The sequence below is a fragment of the Diabrotica undecimpunctata genome, chromosome 2, assembly GCF_040954645.1.
Source record: "Diabrotica undecimpunctata isolate CICGRU chromosome 2, icDiaUnde3, whole genome shotgun sequence".
Taxonomy (NCBI): Eukaryota; Metazoa; Arthropoda; class Insecta; order Coleoptera; family Chrysomelidae; genus Diabrotica; species Diabrotica undecimpunctata.
In genome coordinates this window covers 3769789-3796670 of record NC_092804.1, presented here as the reverse complement: position 1 = coordinate 3796670, position 26882 = coordinate 3769789, and the positions used below count along the sequence as shown (strand labels likewise).

The 26882-nt window shown below is 32.0% G+C and overlaps 3 protein-coding genes across 5 annotated transcripts; 2 read left to right on the top strand and 1 right to left on the bottom strand.

Annotated features, from left to right (window-relative positions):
* Window positions 1-1512: 1512 nt before the first annotated feature.
* On the top strand, window positions 1513-9827 carry LOC140434100 (uncharacterized). 2 transcript variants are annotated; one of them, XM_072522132.1, is made up of 7 exons: window positions 1513-1670; window positions 1726-2016; window positions 2664-2826; window positions 3387-3582; window positions 3776-4180; window positions 4510-4749; window positions 5148-9827. In XM_072522132.1, the coding sequence occupies exons 2-7, from the start codon at window positions 1778-1780 to the stop codon at window positions 5258-5260; spliced, it is 1356 nt and encodes a 451-aa protein (XP_072378233.1). In that variant the 5' UTR covers window positions 1513-1670; window positions 1726-1777; the 3' UTR covers window positions 5261-9827. The 2 variants fall into 2 exon arrangements, with proteins under 2 accessions (XP_072378233.1, XP_072378234.1); XM_072522133.1 differs by lacking the exon at window positions 5148-9827 and adding an exon at window positions 4945-5109.
* A 397-nt stretch (window positions 9828-10224) lies between these two features.
* Window positions 10225-11307, bottom strand: Coq4 (Coenzyme Q4). The gene has a single exon (XM_072522134.1). The coding sequence runs from the start codon at window positions 11243-11245 to the stop codon at window positions 10475-10477; it is 771 nt and encodes a 256-aa protein (XP_072378235.1). The 5' UTR covers window positions 11246-11307; the 3' UTR covers window positions 10225-10474.
* Window positions 11308-12273: 966 nt separating this feature from the next.
* Window positions 12274-25178, top strand: Neos (nuclear receptor coactivator protein neosin). Of its 2 annotated transcripts, XM_072522130.1 has the most exons (6): window positions 12274-12954; window positions 13227-13479; window positions 13536-13553; window positions 18743-18942; window positions 19142-19275; window positions 24765-25178. In XM_072522130.1, the coding sequence occupies exons 1-6, from the start codon at window positions 12453-12455 to the stop codon at window positions 25077-25079; spliced, it is 1422 nt and encodes a 473-aa protein (XP_072378231.1). In that variant the 5' UTR covers window positions 12274-12452; the 3' UTR covers window positions 25080-25178. The 2 variants fall into 2 exon arrangements, with proteins under 2 accessions (XP_072378231.1, XP_072378232.1); XM_072522131.1 differs by lacking the exon at window positions 13536-13553 and having other exon boundaries at window positions 12279-12954.
* The last annotated feature ends 1704 nt before the right edge of the window (window positions 25179-26882 follow it).

Here is a 26882-nt window from a genome sequence, read left to right as displayed (position 1 = left end):
CAATATACGAAGCCGTAACAACTATATACTCAAACAAACTAAAATACATGCAAAATTCAGATAGTTGACAGTTTACGTAATTATTTAATTACTAATAATATAGGTTCAATCAGCAACACAAAACAAAATTATACTTAACTCTAGCAGAATTAATTAATAATAAAAAGTTTAAAAACTTTAAGTTGGTTGCCTACATTTGGCGCAACTTAACGATATAAACTAAATTTGCCTAACTTTTTTGTAAAATATATTTTTTATATAAAATAGAAACTTACTTTCTTCATACATGCGATAAATTTCTAAGCGAATTTGATTTTTGACACTATGATTTAAGTCAGTCGTTAATTTTCTTTTGCGACTTTTCTTCTTTAACGTGAGGGTTGTATTAGGACCATCTTTATATTTCCGCACACTTTTTTCTGAGACCTTCAGACATTTGGATGTTAACTGAAATGTTTTTGATATTAAGAACATTTGTAACATTTTAACAGGGTTACCTCAACTTACCTCAACAGGGTTTTCATTCGGCAAATAATTTAAAAAAAAATTATAGGCATTTTGAATAAACCGCTGTGCAGTTTCATTAACTTGTAATTTAGGAACAGCATCCTTACTCATCTAAAAATATTAACTTTTAAAGAACATTTTATCATATTTATTAAAGAAAAACTTACCAACGCATTAGCTGATGGAACAAATGGAAAACTTTGACTATCCATAATAATAAAATTCAAAATAACTAATTAACTAAATAGAACTAACAAAAGAATTAAGCAATAAAACTATATTAAATACAATTTAATAAAACTATATTAAAAATAAACAACGCGAATAATACAAATATTTACTAAAATATGTTAAATTGTAACAACTCAAATATATTTTAAATATACAGGAAATATTTTATGGGTTTAGTATACACTTCCACTATTTGGAATAATTCTTCTTTTTTTAAAGAAAGAAGTCTGCAATAGTATGATACTTGAGCTATTAATACTGAGAAGTAGGAATTGTTGTGTTGTAGGTTTCCGACAATGAATCTGTCAAAATATGCCCGAGCTAAGCGAATGGAGTTTAGAAGTATAACCAGAGAACAACCCAACACAGAGAACTGTGTCTCTGTTATTCTAGGGTATAACTTCAAAAAACGAAATGCTTATTAATCAAACAACGTAAGCGCTCCTCTAGGAGTTCCTCTTGGTAAATTCTTTGTGGTTCTTGTTTTCTAATAAGAAGGTGAGGCCGTAAATGAATAAAGAAATAAAAATTTGATTGCTGTTTGATAAACATTATTAACATCCTAGTTCCTCATTAAGACAAAAAAGAAGCAAAAACTATACTAACTAATGAGTGTTTATTCTGATTTATTGTTTTCTATTTTGGATAGTAACATGCGCCACCTGTTGGATATTTGCTGCACTCACGTGACTCACACAGAAAACAACAATCAAGATATCTGCATTACTAATTTTTCTTTCATTACTTTTTTTTTAATATTTCGTAAACTGTGGTGTAGGTGGCTCTACGAGTTCTCCCTTTTCTCGGCTTTGCATCCTGCTGCATCTTCACAACTCGCAAATCCAATGAACCTTAATTAAAAATCTGCAGTGGGTGTTTATATCTCATAAATGTTAATAATGAGGATGTGAACTAATTATCCCTACAAAAATGTAAGCAAATTAAATACATACTCGTTAAACCATCTCCATAACAACTTATTTCCAGGTCTGTTACTTAGAACCATTTTTTACCGAATCCGTTAAAGAAATTAAGAGATATGGACTTAGCTGAGACAATGAAGAACGTCCTCGCCAAGGGGATGCAACAGACGTCGGTTAATGACCTACCGACTTCTGCAAACATGGGCTTTCCTGGTACAGGTTATGTCACAGAAAAATTGTATATGTTACTACAACTGTATTTGCAAAACAAGGGCTGGAACCCTTCCGTCGAATTGCTGCAATGTTTTACAGAACTTAAAGAGACTTCCATGCTTCCCAGTGCTGCTTATTTACAGTAAGATAATATTGTTATAAAACTTACAATTTTAGGAAGGAATTTGTTATAGTTATAATGTGATTCATTGTGTGCCATATTTGTATTGAATGTTTCGCAATCATAATGGATATTTTGAGTCTTGCTATAGCTCATTTAAAACATATATTCGATATGTTTGAACCAATTCCATGAGTTTCAAACAGCAACTGTATTTTTCACTCCAATTCAACTCCAGTTGGGACTGCAATCAGTGAACCGAGTATACTTAGTGTTTAGACCTATATTTCGTATGATATTTCTTCTTTTAAAACTATGATAGTAGAAAATTGTAGAACATACAATATTTATCAATGAGCTTCTTAATCTGGTTTTTCTCTTGATGCTTATAGTTTCACATTTTGTTCTTAATTTTCCTCTTTTTTGGTTATTTATTAATTATTTCTGTATATTGTACAATTTAAAGCATTTTTAAAGCATCCAAATTGATAATTACAGTACTTTGTTAAAATATTTATGAATTATTGTTTAATTATCTTTATTATATCTTACCAATAACAACATTATATAAATTTAGTTTTTTTTATTTTACACACATAAATTAAATAACAAAATGGCTTAATATTATATAAAAGATTGTTTTATCATTATGTATTTCCTTTTTTCAGAATGATGGCATCTAGAGTAACTCTAGACTCTCAGGGTCGATTAATTCTTAGAGAAAATGGTAAGATCATATTGCCCTTTGAACATTTTGCCAATGCTGTGATGCTGAAACATATGAATGGACCACATGGATTACATCTAGGGGTTGAAGCAACAGTGAGGGCTGTAAGTATAAACAAAACTGTATGTTAATGTTTTATTGGGACAAAATTTTTGTTGATTCAGGTATTAAAACATAGATATAGGTTGTAGACTGACATTTATATGAATTTTTAAATAGCGGAGGAAACAAAAGATTTACATTTAGAAAAATTAAGATTCAGAAACCTGTGTTGGTTAATAGGCTCCTTATTAAAGCTTCCATTGGATACATTATTTATGTAAAGCCCATATTTCAGTCCTTTAATGGACAGTATGAATCACATTGGTACAATGCCCTATATTTACAATAAGAATATAGGTTTGAGCTTAAAATGAAATAGAAAAACATGAAAATCATCTTCAATGTCCTTCATTTACACAACTTGGGTCCTGTTTTTGATTTTAAGCCCCAAAACACCTTCCCTATTATTCTCCAGTCAAATGTCCATACCATTTCTTTAATTTTTAACTATTGACAGGTGCCAGTATTCACAAATATATAAAAAAATCTGCAAAAGCACAAAATTTTTTATATATTTTCATTCAGTATACAATATTTTCTATGTAATTTGTTTTATGTGCAGGTTATGGATTCATATACAATAGGCAGAGAAAATTTCGGTATGGAAAAGGAATTCATTGTAGAAGTGGTACAGAATTGTCCCAATCCAGCATGCAGATATTACAAAAATCAAATGGAACTCACACAAAAGACATTACAACACTTGAATGCTGGTTATTTGGGTGAATCTCAACCTGGGGGAAATGATTTACGAAGCAGTAAGTGTCCTTAGTTAAAATATTATACAGCCATTTTACAAAAATGTCAATACAGAGGATATTTTCCATTTTTCTTAAATATTTGTATAAATATGTACTTTTCACCTCAATATGTGTAAGCCAATGTCTCATGCAATAATATATCTTTTTTTTGTTCTAAATGTATATTTTTTCCTTTTATTTGTCTGTAAAGGATTGGGAGCAGTAGATTTAGCAAGTCAAAGTAGTATGGAGGTAAAGCCAAGCCCACCCATCATGGAGCGCCCAAAATCAGTAGCCCCTACTCAACAGCAAATCACAGCAGCTCTGATCCAGCAACAGAATCGTGTCATCGCACAACAAAACATTGAAAAACTGAATGCCAACTTAGAAAAGCAACGCCAACAGATGCAATTGCAACAACAGCTTGACCTGGCCAAGGGACAACAGCAGAAGCAGCAGCAGCAACAACAACAACAGCAGCAACAACAACAACAACAACAGCAGGTTCAACAGCAACAACAACAGGTTCAACAGCAGCAGCAACAACATTTTGAATTGCCGTTAATGGAGCATAAGATTACAGACTTTTTAAGAGCCAATTTGGAAAATTTGGATGGTATGTAACCATAAATGAATTACCATAATATAAGTTTGTATACTTAAGTTGTATTTAAAGTTTTCTGCTTTTTGACACCAATTTTTTTGTTACAAACACCCAAAGATACAAAAGTAGCACCAATAGGTTGGATATTCGGTTGATTTGGCAACATGTTCTTTGTCAAAAGTAAATATGTATCAAAAGGAATAATATTTTAAACTCTTGTACCTATGGTAAAGCAAAATAGGTCTATGCCATAAAGATTGTCAAGAAAAAACTTATTTAGTACTTTTATAAAATTTTACAGCCTTAGTTCTGTTATTTTATGTTCCCATGTCATATTTTAGGACTATCTTCTGCCAATAAAGACTTACTGGCGCTCCACAATGGTGCTTGGACACCCACAGCTCCCAACACGCCCTCTTCATCATCATCCACTTCCGTGGATAAAAATTTATCAGAGGGAGGTCAAGAAAAGATTGTGAGAGCTTTCAGTGAGGTGATGAAGAACATGGCTAGAATGAAGACTTATGTTCGTCCAGCGATGTGTAAACCCTATGGCAAACAATCGGAGGCTTTGCAAAAAAGTAAGTAACATGTGCTAACTATTTTATTATTTTCAGTGCCAATTTGCTATTATCATATTTCATTTCCCTTCTAACACCATTACTTCGAATTGCTACAGGAAAAGTTTTGTTTTTCTGATAAAACTTACTAGAAATCCCACAAATTCTTAAAATTATCCCTTTGATTATCGAAATCTGTAGGGATATTTATTTCAGGTATGATGATCTGTACATTAAGAACTCTGAAATAGACTATACTATATCATGATGACATTCCGAGAGTGAATTCTTGAGAGCCCCATTTGTGCGGCTTTCGGATAATGATTCAAGAAGCTTTGATCTTATCTGAACGATACCAATGTACCAATCCTAAAAAATCCTACCAAGTATGATATTTATAAGCATCTCTAATATTACAGCACTCATGGACACCATCCAGTTGATCCAGTCTTTGAGAAGTTTCCTTCCTCCACCACACATCCAAGTAAGTTCTTGGAAAAATGAAGATAAACATCGTTATGAAGAATCTTAAGTTTGTAGCAGAAGGTTTTGTACTTTTGAGTAAGTATGAATGATAAACCAGTTGATATGACCAATATTATTTGACCAAAACAAATATTCTATGTGCCTCCAGAGATTATATCTCTTTTACAGAGCCTTCTAAAGTTATGTAGACATTCTTATAGAGTGTCCTAATAATTAATGATGCATTTGAATATGATTTCATACTACCTGTCGGCAGATGGCATATGTGTTTTGAAAATACTTGTTTTTAAGAGTGGTCTGAAAGTTATTGTGTAGATTATTTTCTGAAGATACGAAAACACCTAGAAAAATATTTTCTGAGACACCAACCTTTAATTTTTGAGTCAAAATTTGCCTGAGTCTGAGAAAATTTAGTCTTCTCGATATATTTTACTAATACATGGATTATTTACTATTCAAGTGATTGAACCTTAATTTTTCCGCAGATCTGGGGGAAAATAGTCAAATTGTTTTGATAGGGTTCTAGTTATATTTAAAATTTACATTATATTTTCAGTCCACTCCCATTTTTTTGTTATTTGTTAATTGTAGGCAATTAATCACACTATATCTCAGTGATTTAAGTAACATTTTTACCATTAGCATCATATAATCATCACTCTTATTGATAAGCAGCTCGATTATAGTCAGTTTTGACATCCTTTAAAAGGATATAAATAGTATTTTTATGTTCCTTCTAGTTTTAGTGACTTTTTTGTTGTAATTTTAGTGAAAATTTATAGTGACAATCGATTTTTTTTAGTTGTTTACTAAATTTTGTTTGTTTTACACCTATTGGTTTAAATATTGCCTTTGAAAATTGTAGCAAAATCTAAACTAAACGGCAACTAATGATTTTTATTACTTTTCAAATTAGAGGTGAGTAAACACTGGTTAAAAATTAACGGTTAAAAAATAACTATACCGTCGTGGGATCGGTTACGAATCCGGATCAACATGCTAATTGTTTTTAAAATCTAATGAGTATTTAGCACTGAACAGAGTACCAAGTATGTTGTTTGGTTGACAAAAAGTGCCAAACAAACATATAACAACGAAAAACAATTCAAAGCGTGTATCATTCCAGTTCAAAGTCTTGTTTAAGAAATATGAACGAATTTAAGGAACCGATTCCGTAAACCGAATCATAAAAATAAACAATTTTGAACGTCTCTATTCGCAAACACAAAATCTTTGTGCTTATTGTCATCAATCCAAAGGCAATACTTGAATCTTGACATTTTATTTAATTTTTATTGTTAGTACACACATCTCAAATCTTCCATTTTATTGGATAGGATGTAAATATATCATAAAAGCTCTCTCTGAATGAAATAAATGAAAGGAAAAAGTTTTTGATCTGATCTATTTGAAAAGTTTTGTTAAATGTACAAATCTACGACGATAAGATGAACATTTTTCAATCTGTAAAAAAAATGCAAGTACAGAGAAAAATTGTAGAGGAAACCAATTAACCAGTTATTGAACTAGGGCCGGTCAATATGGAATGATTCTCGTGACAAATTAATTAGACAAGCCTAAAAAGGGTAACAACTGGTTTATTATGAATGAAAAAAAAAGTGAGATAACGATGATTGACAAACACCACATTTGTTAACTATTACATTCTTGTGAAAATATAGTACTCTAACAATAATAATTGATGATATAATTTAAATTCTCAGATTTTTTTTACAAAATTTTCTCATAACGATTTCTTTTCGTTGTCATTTTCTTGTAGCCCCACGTTGGGCACCAAAAGATCGATCAAAAACTTTTTGAACAGCTGCAAGTTGTGTTTTTTGTGATAACGTTGTACTTAATCTCCTTAGGATGATTTGTAAGAAATTAATACTGAGATTAGGAAAACTGTTTATTTTTCTTCTTTTTAAATAGTACCAGAGCACAAGTTACTGCAAATCTTCAAATTTTTATGTATACTATCTTTTAGTTGTGTAAGCAAGGGTGTTATTCGACCATGATCAAGATTTAAATACGATTCGATTCATTTAGATCCATCTCATCAGTTCTTATGTACAAGAGACATCAAACAAGGCCGAATTAGGAATACGAGCTTCTATCAAATTAATAATCCACTAAGAAATTGGATTAGTAGGCATCTCTCAACCTACAGTTCCTACGGGGGGTTTAAAGACCTCGCCATTTACTTTATATCATGGTAACTTACTTAGTCAACGTAGCGAAAGGTAAGAACCAACTGTTAATGGGAGTAATCGATATATCAGGAGATGGAACCATTGAAAACCACTATGTCTCTTTTGTTAGCTCACTACGAGTTTCTGTTGACACATTATTTAGCGAATAGTGCAGGGTTGTGTTCCAGATGGCTTATACGAACTGGCTTCCCTCTATGTTTATACTCTCGGTATAGCTTCGGATTTCGGTTGCTTCACGATTTCCTGACAAGTCGGAAAGTGGTCCTGATGCCCAATAAATTGTGTGTGAGTGAAAAATTTTAGAAAAATGTACTGAAACAGTGTCATGCAATCAGGAACTACGAGGGTAACGTAGAAACTTCTTGGTATAATAGTGAAAAAGTTTTTTTTTATCAATGCAATCTTTTTTACTTAAATATGGGCTGTTAAAATTATTTTGGCAACAAATATGACAGCAATTATATTAATAGCAGTGCCATCTACTGGTCTGGATTGATAACTTCCCACTGTGCCTTTGATTAACGACAAAGCAGATACAACCGATAAAAAACATTAATATTTGATCATGGTAGAACGACTTGCCAGGTATATTTGTTTATTTTTTTATATGTTAGGTATATTATAGCTAGGATATTGTAGTAATAATTATTGTTGTGTAGAAGAGGGGCCAGTCTACATCGGCTTTTTCTAAATCTAGTCAAACGAAATTAAAAATTGATAGCCCAAAATTTGCGCTGTGATTTTAGAATCCAGTCAACCCTTACATGTTTTTATATTTATTTTTTGATTGGATACATTGACGTTTTTTATATAAATTAAATTGACCGTAGATCTGAGCCTATTTGTAAGATCTGTGAACGTTTGCCACCAAATTCAATTTATCAGTGACTTCGACCTCAAACAAGTGACTTTTGACACAAGTCATGCGCTAGTGACGTCATAACCGCCAAGTTATAGGGACGAGGCTAAAAGTAAGCAATACCAAAAGAAAACACAAATTTGCCCTCAAAAGGAACTTTTGTTCCCTTGATAGTGGGCATAAGTGAGGCATCGGTTGTTGGGAATCTCCAAAAAAAAACATGTATTACAGTCTCGAGACAATTAAGTTTCCCCAGATTAAGGAAATATGAAAAAAACAAATCATTTTTTGTCAAGCTTGCCAATGACCGATGCTTCACTTTTTACTAGATCTGAAATCCTTTTTCTCTAGATCTACTAAAAAGTGAAGCATCAATCATTGGCAAGCTTGACAAAAAATGATTTTTTTCCATATTTCTGTATTCTTCGTAGGTATATAACACTAACATACGGAGCTAAGAACAACGATGTAGATGTTATGTATGATTTTAAGAAATAAAAATGAAATGTAATGGAAAAGTATTGCAATAACTAGATGAAAAATACCAAAATCAAGAAACATGTGGAATATTTTTATTAAAAAAGGTAATGGGAAATTACTGTATGTGTAATTTGAGAAATATTGTACACATAGTTGAATCCCCTAGTGTGTGAAAAGTTTAAAAGTACAATTAAGCATTGCAGAAGCAAGTTAGATGTATTTGTCTTCATTATTAACAAAGAACATCATATATTAGCAAGGAGCAACATGAAAAAGGTGGCAAATTATTGTTCACAGATATATTTTATATTTATGTGTAAAGACTGTTAACAGATCTGGTGAATAATGAGTATATATGTTTAAGAAATTTATAGGTTAACAATATATATTGGTATTTTCCTCGTAAAATTGTTCCACATCATGCCATTCAATGTAATTTTCACATAAACATCTTAGATCGTCCCATAATAATTTTTAAATCAAAATTATCACCACACAAAGTTCGATGGTTCTCTGAAAATGTTTTTGGATCTCTTAATGATAGAATGATTTTAAAATTTTAATATACAAGATTAAAAATTAGCATTAACAAGCCTGTTTGTTGATAAAAATACAAAAAATGATTATTCACAATATTTTTAGTTCATTTATGTTACACAAAGCTTTTTCAAGTTCCAAACTGTCAATTGCAGTTTACAAATTAGAAGTCCATTGCTGTACTGGTTGTTTTCAGGTACTAAAGTTTAAACAATTGTGAATATGAAGTACACAAGTACATTTATATTTTTGTTATGTGGTAAAATGTGTACATATATGAACACTCACGAATATTTGTGTAATTTCATACTATTAGCTTACTAGTATTGATGATGTGAAACATATTTAAGAGAAAAAATGTGTATCTTGCCATTATGTTTAAGTATTATTTTGCTTAAAGCTATTTACTCTTGTGCAGTACAGTATTTTTGCCTATGTGATTTTATGTATATTATTTTTCTGTTTTGTTTATATTTAAGTAAGCTTTTTGTGCAATTTCGTCAATAAATATACATACAGTAGATGAGTTTTATTTGTTTTAAATGATCAAGCAATGAAAACTGCCGTTTTGATATATAGAAGTGGTGTAGAAAGATATGAAATGAAATGGGTGCTCTCTAGCTATGAAAATCAAGCAATTATGGCTTCTTCAAAGGCTCTGACTAGTGTTTTTTTGGAATGTTTTTAATCGCCTATCACTGGAAGCGTTAAAAAAATTAGTTTGGAATATTGTGCATGTGTCTTTGGTGAGCTTGATGGAAATAGAAAAAAAGATATGTCAACAGGTCCACAAAGGTTTTTGTGGTAAGTACAGTGGACAAATTAACAATCTAATAATGTATCTATTTTAAAAAGGAATTCCATTTGAATAAATAAAAATTCATAACTCACAACATCTAAGAAATAAAAGTGATCACATTCATAAAACAAAAAATATATTTTAAAATTTAACATATTTCCCATGATTTAAAAATCATGGAGATAGTACATTAAACAAACCCATATATAACTTATTCTCTGTACATTTACGTTATAAAGGAATATTTATTGAATTTGTATATGTTACAATGTGCCACATGCCTACAACTGGTACTATCCTAATAACATTTTTTTGTGAGTATAATTACCTCACACTAGCTTTTAACATTGTTAGTGAATACTGAATAAATTACTTTAATTTCAAAGGCTCTATATTCATTTCTTTATAAAACTCTGTAAGAGGTTGTTCCCATCTCTTCTCGAAGTAAATATTTAGCAGAAAGTTTGCATTGGTGCCTGTTTTAATAGCCCAAGGTAAGTAATATTTTAAATATTGCTGTCTGTGTTTTGGCAAAAGCCTAACAGGGCCAAAAATAGCACCTCCAATACACATGGGAAATCTAGTCTGAATAGCTTCGACCCATTTCACTGTTACTTCTCCTAGCATATTGGTACGCATCTGTAGAACTGTGTGTATTAGATCATGAACTTCCCTGTATCTTTGAAGTACATAGGCTAGTTCTATGTCATCTACAAACTGTACAGGCATTCTAGAATCCGGTGTCACTTGGTTTTTAATCAAAAAGTTACTGTAGGTTTTTCCTAATGTCCCATCTGGTAATTGTTCCAAATACTTCAAATCCACAGTTCTTGTATTAATTCTAGGCTGCTCCTGTAGTATTTTACAACCTTCCTTATTCTCTTGCATTTTTGATAACACATATTTTGCTGCTCCTTCGCCAGTTGTTTCGCCTAGGCATGCTATCATATCACCTCTATGCGGATTTAACAGAGAAATTGCGGCAGATCCTACAGATAGCAGTGTCCTTTGCATAAAATTAGTTTCAATATGATTCTTCTCAAAATCATCTTGAAAAGTATCAACTTTTGCACAGAAGCTTCTAAAATTGTTTAAACATAAGGTAGAGTATTTCTTGTTTATTATTAAAAGTTTTTTCATTTTGACCTAAACCTAAAAAACTCGAGTGCCCAGTAAACCAAATATCTTAAAAAAATACTGTGGTCACAGCACAGCACACTCCCACCTAGCAGTGTCAGTCCTGTCTAAAAGAGTAAAACGACGATTGGGGCATTGTCTAGTGCCAGGGTGCGTAACTATATAAATAGGAACGAGAGTAGCAGTGCGCATATTCGCCGATCGCACAACGTACGGCATAGAAAAATAAATAGGAAACTCCGATTCACGATACACCTTTAACCACAAACCATACATACATACAAGAGTATATGTATGGTCTGTGCCTTTAACACTTAAAACGTCATTTACGAATCACCCTAACCTGAAATTTTTATGGTTCTATGTTTTGTTTATTTTCTATTCATATTGAAATTTGAAATAAGATTTTAAAAGACTATTGGCTTTTAATCTTACACAATTAGTGGATTTTATCATAACTCATTATGAAATGTACTTGAAACAGAAACATATTTTAGCAAGGAAAGATATTCTAGACCTTAACAAAATGCTTCTATTTAAAAGTAGAAATGGCTTTACATACACCAGACGTATTCGCGAGGAACCGCAAAGTGGGCGACGCCTGGTGGTAGATTTCAAAAGCATCCACTTCGGGAAAACATTGAAATTGTCATTAATTTGACATATTATCTTATAGAATTTTAGGATTATATTGATTTTTCCTTATTTTAAAATGAGTTTACTATCCTAGGTAATTTTACGTGGCTTTTGAATTTACTGCCATGTATATATAGTTATGCATCCTGACATTAGACAATGCGCCAATCGTCGTTTTACTCTTTAACATAGGACTGACACTGCTAGGTAGGAGTGTCCTGTGGTAAGAACGAGAGACGAGAGAAGCAGTGCCACTACACGGAAGGGTGCCAAATAAAAACGTGCGTTGTTCTTTGTTACCAATCTAGGTTTAATTTATCTGTGTACTGTGGTTTAGCTTTAGCTCTTTGTCTTGCCTTCTTGCCGTCTGTTTAAAGCTTTGGCAAGGATTCCTTCCTTGTCTAGAAGTTTGTGAAGTGGTAAAACGGTAGACGTCATTGTCATCTGTCAAACATAACAAACTTGACAAAAGCCGCTTCCTTCTTCTCATGTTGATAATGTTTTTGCATTAATATTAAATATAACAGACAAGTACAGAGTTACTGAGTAATATCAAATATTTTATGCATTTAAAATGTATCGAACTGATAAGCAATTTATGAAGAATCCAGCTACAGCACCATGCCGCATTTATATTGGAGGTTTAGCAAAAACTGTTATTGCTAATGATCTGGAAGAAAAGTTCAAACCCCACGGGACTATCGCCGGTTTGTCTTTAAACACCGGTTTTGCTTTTATTCAATTCGACTCTGAGAATGAAGCGCAAGCAGCAATTAAAGCAGAAAATGGCACAATGTTGTGTGGCAGAAAAATTATTGTAAAGCAAGCTATGGACAAATCAAAACCGAATCAAACCCCGCAAAGACCTAACCAAGGACCTCCTCAAAGATCGCCGATTCAAAGTGTACCCCCAAAACCTGCTCCACAAAAGACGCCGCCACCACCTCCACAAAATTTGAAGTCAGACGAACCAGATTTTGATCAAGAATCTGGTGATGACTTTCCTGAGGATGACAGACCAAATATTAAACCACCAGCTATACAAAGGCATAATGATGACAAAGGTTTTAATAGAGGTATATAACAAAAATTGTGTTTGTGTCTGTTACTTTAATATTAGTTTTCAGGCATTGTTATGGTCAGATTTATTTTTTGAATTCATATCCTCTAACTTGGAGGAATCATCTAGACGTGTAATTTACTCCACTGTTTTACATAGTATATTAGGGATAAGTCACAAGGGATATATATGGATGTTGTCTTATCATGTCTCACATAAGTTTTATTATTAAAATAATGGTGATCAGATATAAAAAATCTTACACTAGATTCACTTAATCAATTCTAGGAGGCAGGCGAGATGTTGGAAGTGGAGATAAACCCAGAGATCGAGACTACAACAGATTTGGTGGCAGATTTGAGCCGCCACCGAAAATAGAGCCATTTAGAGATAACAGAGACAGAGAGGCGTATATGAGGGATATGGACTTTCAGCCACCTTCAAGAAATGACCCTTATATGCATGCACCTATGTTTGAACCTCCACCAGCTCCAGTAGACAAGAACGATTGTGAAATCATTGTAGTGGCAAAACAGCTTACGTAAGTATAATAACGTTTATATAATATTCTACTTTCACTATTTGATTGTTTTATAGAAATCAGCAGAGTATTAGGTAAGTAAGGAATGTTTTGTATGTATGTAGAGCTGGTAAAATCTTTTCTAAAAAGAACTGTTTGATACAACAAGTGGTATTTTTTTTGTATGAATAGCCTCATTCTTTAATGTCAATTTAATCCATTGTGCATGCACTCTTCTCTAGGTCTTCATTAACTAATTTGTAAAGTTTTGTACTATCATTAGCAATAATGAAATTTTGGTAAGCTGAATTTATTTTTGTCTGTATGATTTGTGTATGTTTGAGTATGATGAAAGTTCCAGTGCCACAGAAATTGTCATTATTCCTAAAAATACCATCAAGAAACATTGTCAAATTAAAATTAATCAGATAATAGATGCTCTAAACATGTCAATTGTGTGTGTACATAACATACACAAATATTACAAAATGAACAGAAGCGTTTGATAATGATAATACTATCAACAAAGTCATAATAAAATGAATATGTATTACACTAAAATGACCAAGAACTGAGGCAACTGTTTTTTTGGGAGGTGAAATATACCAATAATGTTCACCCAGATTTTGTTCTGTGGTAATTTGCATGGCAGTAAATGGCATGGAGAATGACTTTTTACAGGGATTATTAATTATATAGTCAAAACATCAAATTTTGGGGAGTCAGATTAAAATTACTTTACTTTACTTACTGTAGGAGGCACTAAAATTACTTTAGTATCTTTTCAAACTGACATGGAAGTTACAGGAAATTTTTCATTAAAATGGGTGATTGACAAACTTCCAGACAGAAAAATGTAAAATATTTCTTTGTTTGACAGAAATCACAATCTGCATGTGATTTAAACTGCTAAAACTGGTAATAAAATATCTGATTCTGTGCAAAATTAATGGTTATAGTAAAATACCCTTTTAAATACAGTAGAACCTCTATAAGTCATCAAACATCAAGACATATGCCAAAAAATTCAAGTTATAGAGTTTTCGACTTATGGAGGATTTTGACTTAGCCAGATTTTGATTCGATATAAATAGGTTCAGAATCATTCTTACTAATTTTGAGGTGAAATAAATAAAAATTCAAGTTACAAAGGTAACTAATGTATTTTTATTTATTATAAAGCAACATTTTTCAAACTATCCTTAAAATAAAAAAAAATGTTATTAAAAAGTCAGTAATTTTTTTTTTACTTTAGACAATTTGATTGTTCTCTATCTATAACATTGTGCAAGATCTATAAAATTCCTTAAAGTATTCAATGCTGTTCTTGCCTCTTTGGTGGAAACCTATGAAGAGCATATAGCATTCTTCTTCTTCCTTTCTGCTGATTGGTGACTTATCTCTTGCTATTTTAATGACAAGGGTCTCCTCCATTCTGCTTATGTGGTTATTCCATTCTTTTTTTCTATTTTGTTTCCATTCATTCAAACACTGTATGTTACATTTTCTTCTAATGTCTTCACTTCTCTTTCGATCTCTCAGCATATTTCCTGTAATTCTTCTTAATATTCTCATCTCTGCTGTTTCCAGTAGCTTTTGCATTGTGGCTGTGTCAGGCCTTGTTTCTGAGGCATATGTCATTATTGGTCTTACACTGGCTTTATAAATTCTTGACTACATCTCAGCGTTAATGTGTCTGTTTCGCCATATAATGTTGTTAAGGCATCCTGCTAGTCTATTTGCTTTTTGTACTTGATCTCTCACTTCTTTATCCAGGTCTCCATAGCTGGACAGTGTAATTCACAGGTATTTTATTTCCATTACTTCTTCAATACTGATTTCTATTTTACATCTGGTTGGTTCTTTGCTGACTACTATTGTTTTAGTTTTCTGAGATGAGATTGTCATATTAAATTCTTTTGCTCTTATGTTAAATCTGTGGACCAGTCTTTGCAGACTATCTTCATCTTGGGCTATCAATATTGCCTACGTCTATGTAACAGTATTTTTATTTCTTTGTCTTCCATTCTGTATCTTCTTCCTTTGTTAACGCTTTTGATAATTTCATCCATGATCACATTGAAGAGCATGGGGCTCAATGAATCTCCTTGTCTTATTCTGTTGCCTATTTCTATAGGTTCTATATCTCTAAACATTCTATCATCGCAAAATCATTAGTATCAGTTTTCTGAGCTACAAGCTTTTCTAAAAATGCACAAAAAAATTTGTGTGAGAATAGAGACAATATCAGTATTCAGTTACAAAAATTTTAAGAAGTTTCATTTAATAGCTATTGTAAAATTGAAATTGTTTATCAGAGAAAGCTTTTACCTACAACGTTATTATGTGTAAACTATTAGGTCTACTGAAAGTACCAAATTGAAGTGAAAGCTTATCAAATTAAATATAACCTACCTAACTCCTTATTTTATCAAGTCCAATCTGCAACAAATGGTCAAGACATGCTCTAATCTATTTATGAACTTCTTCCAAACTGTGTATTCACCAAATAACAACAACCTTTACGTAACTATCCATCCATTAAATAGCAAGTGTGTCTGTACCCTTGTATTACCATGATTGATATTTCAATCACAACATGGTTTTCATAGCAAAAAATCCACTGCAACAAATTTGGTTTGCTATCAATCTGATATATGGAAGATCGTAAACAGGTAGATGTAATATACACAGATTTTTCCAGAGCATTTGATCGTGTTGATCACCAAATACTTTTGGGCAAATTAATTAATGTTCTTTCATGTTAGGTTTGTTAAATGGCTTAAAAACTCTACATCAGGAAGAAGTCAAAGAGTCAAGATAGAGCAAAATGTCTGACAATATCTCAGTAACATCTGGAGTTCCTCAAGGAGGTCACACTTCTCCACTTATTTTTTTATTATCTTCAACTATTTTGGAATACTGTTCAGTTACAATATTGATACCATAGGTCCAGCATAAATTTTTGAGATATTGTGACATGTCCACACTACTATTGAAAATTATGATTATTCCTGTATCGAACAAAAATTATCTTTTCCTTCACTCAAGAACCGTCGTGATATGTCAGGATATTTAGTTATATGTCAGTTTAGTTATGATATGTCAGTTATATTTATATATACATGGATTTATTGATTATCCAAATCTGTTAAGCCAGATTAACCTATGGTATCACAACCTATTGGATAGATACATGGGGCTATTAAATGTTCTTGATTTTGATGTTTTCAATATAACTTCAACTCAGTTAAAAAGATCTCTTGCTTTGTAATATGTATATTGGTATTGTTGAATTTTGTTCTTGTTATATTTTGTTTGTTTTTTTAGTATGTAAGATTTTTAGTTGGGGGGGTTTTGTACATCTATCTTAACTCTGCCATCTGCTGATATGATGCTTCCTAGATATTTATACTGGTTGCAGCCTTTTATGACTGCGTTTTCAAGCCTCAGATCTGTGGTATGATCTGTGGTATATCAACCCAAGGGAAAAAATGCATCCGAATACTGAATTCATTACTGTGGTCTAATAAAATAAAGATGCATACCAAACTTCGCGTATACAGAGCAATTGTAGAACCAATTACCACATATGGTGCCGAATGTTGGACGATGACAAAGAATGAACGAGATAAAGTAGACGTTGTGGAAATGGATTATCTTAGAAGGTCATGTCGAGTATCGAGAATGGAAAGAATCAGGAATGAGGAAATACGAAACCGTACAGGAATTAGAGATACTCTTTCAGATAGAATACAAGGAAGGCAATTACAATGGTATGGTCACGTGATGAGAATGGAGGAGGAGCGGTGGCCAAAGAAAGCCTTAATGTATGTTCCGCCAGAAAGAAGGAAAAGGGGAAGACCACCAAATTCCGGGAGAAGAGAAATTACAAAAACAATGCAATCTAGAGGCTTAGAAGAGGGAGATTGGAGAGATAGGAAAAGATGGAGGCTGAAATGCGGGAAGCGGCAATCGCCGTAGGACCCCCGTTATATGATGATGATGAAGATTTTTAGTTTCATTTTTTAAACTTTTTAATATTGATTTTATATTATAAGTAATTTCAAGTTTTGAATCCTAACTGTGATATTGTATATTGTAATTTAAACTGTTAATGGGGTTATCCCGTGTATTAAATAAATAAATAAATATATAACTTTACAAAAGTACTGCGATTTTAAGCCTATAAACATTTAGAATAACGGACGCATCAATATTTAGGAAGTTAATTTATTTTTATTCGAAATAATGGCATTTTTACATGAGCTAAAATAAGTGTGGAGTGAGTCAGGGGGTAGTAAGCAAGATTTTGAAACGTAAACGAGAAACGGGATCAATGGATTTGAAAAGGTTAGTCTAATTGGACTGTAAACTACTGGAGAAAAGTCCTATTTACAGATGAAACTCACTTTATAGTTCAGATTGATCAAACCGTAAAACATCCAGTAAAAAAAATGTTTTGGGAATGGTTTTCATACATCGGGGTTGGATCTTTGGTACCAATCGAAGGCATGATGAACAGCCAAAAATACAAATCCATGTTGGAACAGTGTTTGGACACAGAACTTCAAAAATTTCAGCCACAAGCAGAAGCGGTCATTTGCAAGTTGGCCTGTGCAAAATCAACTTTACTACCAAGATACAAATGATAGAAGCGGTCATTTAGCTTTGGTTTCGAGATGAAAGGATATCTGGGAAATGTCAGAAGCTCGTAGAATCTATGAAAAAAACGGGTAAAAGCAATAATTGCAGCCAAAGGGGGACATATTTCCTACTAAATGATAAATGTAAATTTGGCTGAGCTAACGACATCAGGCGTATCACGAAAAATTGGCAACAAAGAGCATAAAATGCAAAGAATGGAGGAGTTTAAGGGAGGCCTATGTCCAGCAGTGGACGTGATAAATAAAGGCATGATGACGATGATGTAAGTTTACTTTTATAGTTTTGTCAAAATATAATTTTTTTCTAAATAAACTGTTTTTTCACTAAACCAGCCTATGATTCCATTAATTCGCACAGTACTGTATGTAGTGAAGACAGATAACGGCAGATGGTCAAAAAGCCTTAGACAATAAAATTCAAAAAGTCAAAAGGATGACCACGGAAAACATGACAATGAGCAGAGAGAATGCAAAATCTGGTAGGCGGTACCGCCAATATTGGTGGCAGAAATCATAGGGGTGGATTTGTTAGACTTATGTGCGCTAGCATTATAGATTTTTTTTTTTTATTTTATGATTTTTGTTTTGTTTTGAACATTAATACACTTTCCTTACAGAGAATACGCCGAATTTATAGAACAGAAACTGAAAACGCAAGGTCTAATCGTTGATCTGCTGTTTCCGAACGAAGATGTACCGATAGGAAAAGTGTTGGCGAACATCTCGAGTAGAGGATGCCTGTACGCTATTCTAATCATGCCTGTGAATGAAGAACGTAGGAGCCTCACTCTTAATATACTTCACGGCGTTCCCCAAGGTATGTAAAAACTTTTTAAAATGTACTGGTCAAATTTGTCTACAATTGCGACACACATTATTAAAAATAATTGAATTATCTTCCCTAATTCTGCATCGATAATGTTTGACAGGGCCTATAAACCCGAAAAACAATGTATCACTACGAAACACTGTCCGTGGAAGTTTATAAGCCCTGATATATCCATTTATATTTTCAGAACACAGAAATATGCCTATTGAAGATGCCATGATATTGATTTCAAGAGATTTTGAAAACTACATGAAGGCCGAGCGTATTCCTACAGATCCATCTCAAATGACCTTGCTTGATAGACATCCCACCCAAATGCAAGTAAGTATTTTGGCTAAGTTTTAATATAAAGTGACAATTTTCTTCCAAATAAATTGTTTTTACTAATAATTATAGTTATAGTACATCCACTAATAATTTTCCAACATAAACATGCCTCATTCTGGTATCAAAGAGACCGCCTTTCAAATCAAGGTTGTCAGACATATTTCCTAAAATTCCTAAGGTTATATTTAAAAAATATTCTCTATTCTCTATTCGTTATTATTCAATTGCTAGTCAACGAACGACACTCTTGAAAAATAATATGAACATATTCTCAAAATATATATATATATATATATATATATATATATATATATATATATATATATATATATATATATATATATATATATATAAATTAATTAACTAGGTACTAATATTTCCATGGACTCTTCACTAATGAATTAAAGCAACAGTGAACTTTGTATATATTACTTATATTCTAAGTAATTTTCGAATATTGGCAACATTGTAGTCTGGAGAGAATTTGAACGTTCGACGTTGCCCTGTTGGTGAATTTAGCGGTAATACTTTTATAGATATAATGATCGACTTTTAAGAAATCAGACAACTTTTAAGAATCCAAGTTCTCAAAAACGGTTTCAAGAATTGTATTATTTTTTTCCAAATTTCAGTGATTTTATACCTTACCTGGAAACATGAAAAATTGCAGATATATTAATATGGTATTAAGGTTATATTCACTAATTTTAAACTCATGCATTATGGCAACAGCGAAGCGCAAAGCCGTAAATTCTAATGAACACCTGTTTGTCTCGCTATGTGACACCCTAAAATATTTCCTTTTGCAGATGCGGAGGCTTATTATAATAAGTAATATTATATTTTTCTAGGATGGCATTTTTTAAGATGCATCAACTTCTGTGTTATCAATAAATAATGTCAATTATGTTAATGACAGCTCCGAATTAAAAAATAAAGATTTGCACGTACAATCCCAAAGAATAGTTTTAAATATGTATGAGTGTTTGAAAAAAGAAAATATTGGGATGGCTGATAATGCAATTGTTTCGAGAATTCATGTATTAAAAAAATCGGGTATAAGACGATATATACAATTATTAAATTAGGCACAGTTACAGATCATTCCTTAAAACGAAAGCGACCAAATAAAAAATTGGGTAGGATTGACACTGCTGCAAAGGACGTTATTCAGCGAACAGTTTACAATTGATAATGCAATTGTTTCGAGAATTCATGTATTAAAAAAATCGGGTATAAGACGATATATACAATTATTAAATTAGGCACAGTTACAGATCATTCCTTAAAACGAAAGCGACCAAATAAAAAATTGGGTAGGATTGACACTGCTGCAAAAGACGTTATTCAGCGAACAGTTTACAATTTTTACAAAGAAAATAGAGTGCCTACTTTAGAACTGATTCGTGAAAAATTAAGAGATTTCCCTGAATATAATTATATATTCCGCCGAATTCAGTGATTGTTATGGATAATGCGTCGGATCATTCCCGCATATTAAATAAAATACCTAATAATAACACGAAAAAGGACGAAATTTTAAAATTTATGCAACTTAAAAACATCACTGTTCCTAAAAAGATTCCAGTAAAGAAAGAATTAATTAGAATGATCAAAAGTCGGAATTTTAAAAACGAATACGTTATTGACACCATTTGCAGCAGGCACGGCCATACTCTTTTGCGATTACCCTCATACTATTGCATTTTTAATCCAATTGAAATGGTTTGGGGTACCGTAAAAAAACGATTGCGAAAATATAATCAGTCACCAACATTAAGCGCAATGGCCATTGAGAATATTCGAGAAATAATTAGTGGCATTAATAGCGATGTGTGGAAAAATTGCGAAGCTCATGTTGTAAAAATAGACAACGAATATCCTGTTTTACCGGCAATAGCACCAATAGTTATCCAACCTGGGAACGATTCGACTTCAGAAGACTCTGACGATTCTTTTCAGTCCTTCTAATTAATTTCTTTACAGCTATCGCGATGCATCTTGAACACTAGTATTCATTATTATACAGTGTGTCGCATTTAAGATGAAGACACCTCTATATATCAGCTACTAAAATACATACAGATTTGACATTTTGCACAGTCATACATGTTGATAGTGCACATTTCATGAGAAAATTCGCAATTTTAGTTTTTCAGTATTATTTGTAATCTCGATCCTAAATCTACAATTGGCTGTCTAAAGATGCATCTCGGGACAGCCAACTGTCCGTTTTAGAATCCTGACTACAATTGAAGAGCTTATTTCCAAAGTGTCTTAAATCCATATAATGAAATCCATGAAATTACAGATTTTCATACAAATTTAACATACAAATTATACAATTTTACAATTTTCATATGCACTTTTAAATGGTAAATAAGAAGTTGTTTTGGTACATATAACTTTATTCTAGACTTGAAGAAATCTATAAAGTTTAAAAAAAGAAAATTAAAAAAATCGAAATTTTTGATTTAAGACACTTTGGAAATAAGCTCTTCAATTAATGAAAAAAGTAAAAGTGCGAATTTTGACATAAAACTTTGTTATGTGGGGTTATAATAATATTTGGAACATCTTTTCCAAATAACTTTTTCAGATATCTCTAACTCGAAGCAAAATATTGAAGATTCACCCTGTTTGTGCATTAACAGTAGGCCGTGTTTAAAAATTAAATTTCAGTTGACTATCTTAATTGCTGGATAGACAATCTTTTAAAATTTTCTGACAGAATGAGCCATTATTTACAGATAATTGTAAAAAAATATTATGGTTTATGTAAAAACTAAATAATAAGTCCAATATTCTTATAAATCACTAAAATTAACAAGCTTTAATTTGAAAGAATTAATTTGTTATTTATTCGATGTTGTGAGCCCGCTCCCATTTGAAAAAAAAAACTGATTCTGTCCTTTGAAGAGTCCTATTCAAAAATGCCCCGTTTAAACAAATCGAAGGTTGAAGGGTGCCGGAAACAATTCAAATTCAAAAGATCACCTTTTTCTGCTACGGAAAATATTGCTCCGATTTCTCACCAAAATCAATGTTGATACTTTAGTTTAGATACTCTTGAATCTCAAAAATACTCATTTACATATTTTTCAAGCCTCGAAAATGCATATTAGGTATCGCATTTTTCGGATTTTAAATCGCCTATATCTCCAAAACTATTAACTTTTGAGAAAAATGACATAGATCTTATTTAGAGTCACCCAAAAACCTAAAAAATATTTTTTGGAGCACAAAAGGTGATATTTTGAATTTGTTTAAAAAATTGTTTAAACAATTTCTGCCCAAAAATTGAGAAATTTTCCTGAATATAATTATGTAAAAATTAATAAAAATTATATGATTTTTCTTGAAATATGCGTTTGATAACTGATCCCTTTTCTTAATTTCCACGCCAATGGTCGGCATTGGCATCAAAGAATCTCAAAAGCCGACGCTTGGCAAATTGACAATGGAAAAAGTATACTAAATGAACCAAAATGTAAATTTAGTTATTATATGTTTATCAGCTATCGTGACACCATGTTTACACAACAACAACGTCACGTTATGTTTCAATAATTTTTACATTTCATTATAGCTAATTTGTTGTTGTTTTACAAGTAAATATCAACAATTAATTTATATTACTAATTTTTTCAACAGTTTATTCGCCACAATCAAATATTAATAACTTGGAAGTAAAGGAAAACAGCAATATTTTTATACCTAATTTTTCAATATCAGTGAAAGATATTTTCAAGAGATATTTTATCCTTACCTAATAAGTTAGGCAGTGGTCCAGATGGTATTCCCGATTATTTTCTAAAGAACTGTATTTATTCACTAACTAATCCTTTACATCTTCTTTTTGAGTCATCAAATGGAAGCATTCTTCTTACACCCCTAAACGATTAATTGGAGTTGGAGCATGTATATTTATCAGCAATATCATGTTCTCTTTTTCTTTAATTCTAATTACACACATTTTCTGTCAGATTTTGCTACGAATCGTTTTCCTGCTCCACATCCTGCTCCAATGTACCAGAAAATCCACTCCAAAATTCCTATTATCGCCTCCACTTGTATAAAACGTATATGGACTAATCTTTTCAATGTTGTTTCCAGTCAAATGTGTTTCTTGTATTGCTATTATGTGTATTTTATATTTTTTAAGTTCTTCTGTTAGGTTAATTAATGCTCTAAATGCTAATTAATTTTTTGTTTTGCTATTTATGTTCAAACTCATTTTCCTGTTCATCGCTAGGGTCCGTCGGCATAATGGGCCGTCTTTTTCTTTTTCCTCTACTATATGCCGTTTTTTGGGTCTATATTTCTAGAATTTTCTCGTTTGAAACTACTATTTCCGGCCGATTCCTATTTTATGTCATCCACAGTTAGTTTTTTGTACTCTATCTTCACGTTTTTACCTTCAGCTCTTAATTCCTTGCCTTTATTTACAATTTCCTCCCTCATGTGTCTTTCCTTTTCGGTCAGGTTATCGTTGATGAAGATCTTTTCTCCAGTAGGAAATCTGAGTTTGCTTTTTTCTTTCATTACCTTAGTTTTTCGCCATAATCCTTCATTTGTACCAGACATATATTGTTGTTTAGCTTCATTGCAGATTCTATTTCGACATCCTCTTTTAGGTGCTTTTGTATAAAATCTTTTACGTTATTTTTTAAGTGTTTCATCTGTTGCGACTATTGGTAGACTCGTAATTACTATGTTATTTCTTTTCATCTGTTTTCAATTCTTTCTACTTTGTTTTCAACCTGGGTTAATGTTTTTTGTTTCTTCCAATTCTCGCTTTATCTTTATATTTCCTTTTTCAGCGCTCATCTCTTCTTTATATTCCTTATTTTCATTTCTGATTTCTTTCAGTTCCCCCATCATCTTCTTGAACATACTCATAACGTCGTCCTCATCCTCTGAATCTTCTTCCCTTGGTTTTCTTTTGAACGGGGTTCTGGCAGCTTTTTTTGCTCTGCATGTAAGATGAAGTTGACCCTCTATATTTTCTCTTCTTGCCTTCTGGCGCGTTATCATCACTAGCCGTGTGCATCATATCTGTTTATAAGGACCGCGAAAGGAATTAGATCCGCTTCAATCGCTGAAAAATCCAGTTCCTATCAGTTCTCAAAGAAGCAGAATTATTTTTAACTTTGGTAACGTTGCAAAACTAACGGACAGAGTTCTGCCAGTATGACTGTTTTGAATTGTAAATAACCTTACTTACTCTTATCACTTCAAAAACTAGTTTTTACTGATAGCGAGTTTTTTTTTCAAAAATTTCTCACAGCGGTATTGCGAAGCCTTTTTAAATTCACACATGTAAAAAAACCGTAAATTATTTTTCACTACTAATTGCGATATTTGGGATTTTAGTAGGAGAAAAATAAATTGCTGTTATCTGCTTAGTACACCGTTGCCGAGTCCACACAGCACTTACTTTTCTTTACTTTGTTTTGATTTTCCGACATTTTTAATTCCAGATTCTTTTAAATCTACTATCGGAAAACCGCCAGATCTACTCACTCCAGTATGACAAACTCATCACGTACCTAAAAGAGCGCAGAGTACTACAGCACGAGTACGAACTCGAAGAGGGTATAACGCCCAACGAAGAGGGAGACAGCAAACAAGCCGAGTTGCAAAACCGCATCATGAACATACTAAACAAATCTGAAGCGCCTCCAGCTCCCGAACCGCCTTCAAACGAACCCACTCCTATCTTGAAGGATCCTACTGTGCAGAAGGCATTGGACAGTTTGATGTTGGGGGATATGTTCAAAAATATAGCTGGCTAGATGCATATTTACTTTTAAGATTTAAAATGTGGATGTAATTTTGTATAGGTAATTTTTTAATTCATCATTTATGTCGGTAAAATAAAAAATACACGTACATACGGAGTTTTATTAGAGTTCCAATAGAATTATCTTGTTCATAAGGATATCATAAGTTTGTATCATAAAGACTAGCATAACTAACTAACGTGTCAGTAAATAGAGAGAATAGATTTTCTCCCTATACGTGTTAACTATCCGTTAAGGATAATTTTATAATTGATTTGAACTATATACATCATTTTCTCAATCAAATATCAGTTATAGAAAAAGTTTAGTATGCAAAAACAATAATCTACATTAAATATCATTGCAAAAATATTTTCAATTTATGAGAATTAAATCAAAATGTTAAAGTCAAAGTTAAGTCCATGACCAGTCAATGGTCCATGTGAGCAGTGTTGCCAATGCAAAAATAAAAATTATCCGAATGTTGGGAGCAAAATATCCGAATGTTAGGAACCAAATATCCGAATTTCGCCAAAGCCATAAATTCCACGAAAAAAAAAAAAAAAAAAAAAAAAAAAAAAATCCGAATTCATAAAAACCGAAAAAGAAGACTAATTAAAAGGCATAATTATAAAACAATATTAGATGATATTAGTTTGATAGAAATATATTTATTTAAATAAAAAACAACAAACAATACATAAACACAGCAAATTAACAAATTATTAACTCTTAAAACCTATATTAAAAATACTTAATAAAAAGTTGAAAAACTAAGTAAAGAAGGGATAACAATTCCTAGTTCCTACAGTTTATTCATTTTTTTTGTTTCATATTTTAGAATTAATCATATTCGATTTTTGTCAATCCCAAAGATCCGTGGATTTTTGTACAGTAAAACAGTAAACCAAAATTATACTATTTATCAACAGAGGGCGCTGAAATAATTCATAGGTTCCATCATCTTCGATTATAGATTTTTCATAGAAATAGAATTTGCAGTTCTATGTACATTCGCAAATTTAGCTATTTAAGCTTATAAAAATTTAAATTATATTTAAAAATAAAAAGTCGATAGACCCTTGAATTATCCGAAATTATCCAAAAAATTGTTCAATCCGAAATTTATGCGATGGTCCACGAAATTATCCGAAAATCGGATAATTATCCGGACATTGGCAATGGCAACACTGCATGTGAGAATGAATTAGAGGTTAGAATATCAATAAAAGCTTATGCTTATATACAAATTAAAGAAATCACATTTAAGAAATAAGTTTATATCTTTTAAATACAAAATGACCAAAAGAGGTCCTAGGACACTACCTTGAAGTATCCAAACGTTAACACTACTTACAGAAGAAGAAATATCAATCCTCACTTGTTGCTTTCTACCCAATAAATAATCTTTAAACCATTCAAGAACATTTCCTCTAGTTAGTTTCAAAAGCTCTTTTTAAATCAAGAAATACCACCACTACATAATTATTATTGTCCAATTCAGACCTGAATTTACAAAATGATACATGACGTAATGATACGTGCCTGTCCGTTCCGAATGTTGGCGATTATTCTGGCTATAATGACTTTGTTGGTTGCTATACGGAATAGCTGTGTTGAGGTCTTTCTATACCATGCTTTTAGGTTAGCAAGCCAAGATATTCTTTTTCGTTCTGGGGCTCTTTTAGTTCTTGAACACAGAGCTCATAGTCAAGAATGCACTTTTCTGCCTTTCCGATGCGACATTATTTAATTTCTTGGGTATTGTTCCATAACTTATTGATTATAGTTCCCAAGTAGCTGTACTGTGAAACA

Excerpts from the sequence above, each read along its gene's own strand:
- LOC140434100 (XM_072522132.1), top strand. The coding sequence starts at position 1,778 with ATGGACTTAGCTGAGACAATGAAGAACGTCCTCGCCAAGGGGATGCAA. Across the intron at positions 3,583-3,775 it reads GGGAAATGATTTACGAAGCA|GATTGGGAGCAGTAGATTTA; the intron begins GTAAGTGTCCTT and ends TTGTCTGTAAAG. Across the intron at positions 4,181-4,509 it reads CAATTTGGAAAATTTGGATG|GACTATCTTCTGCCAATAAA; the intron begins GTATGTAACCAT and ends GTCATATTTTAG.
- Coq4 (XM_072522134.1), bottom strand. The coding sequence starts at position 11,245 with ATGAAAAAACTTTTAATAATAAACAAGAAATACTCTACCTTATGTTTA.
- Neos (XM_072522130.1), top strand. The coding sequence starts at position 12,453 with ATGTATCGAACTGATAAGCAATTTATGAAGAATCCAGCTACAGCACCA. Across the intron at positions 18,943-19,141 it reads ACTTCACGGCGTTCCCCAAG|AACACAGAAATATGCCTATT; the intron begins GTATGTAAAAAC and ends TTATATTTTCAG. Across the intron at positions 19,276-24,764 it reads GACATCCCACCCAAATGCAA|ATTCTTTTAAATCTACTATC; the intron begins GTAAGTATTTTG and ends TTTTAATTCCAG.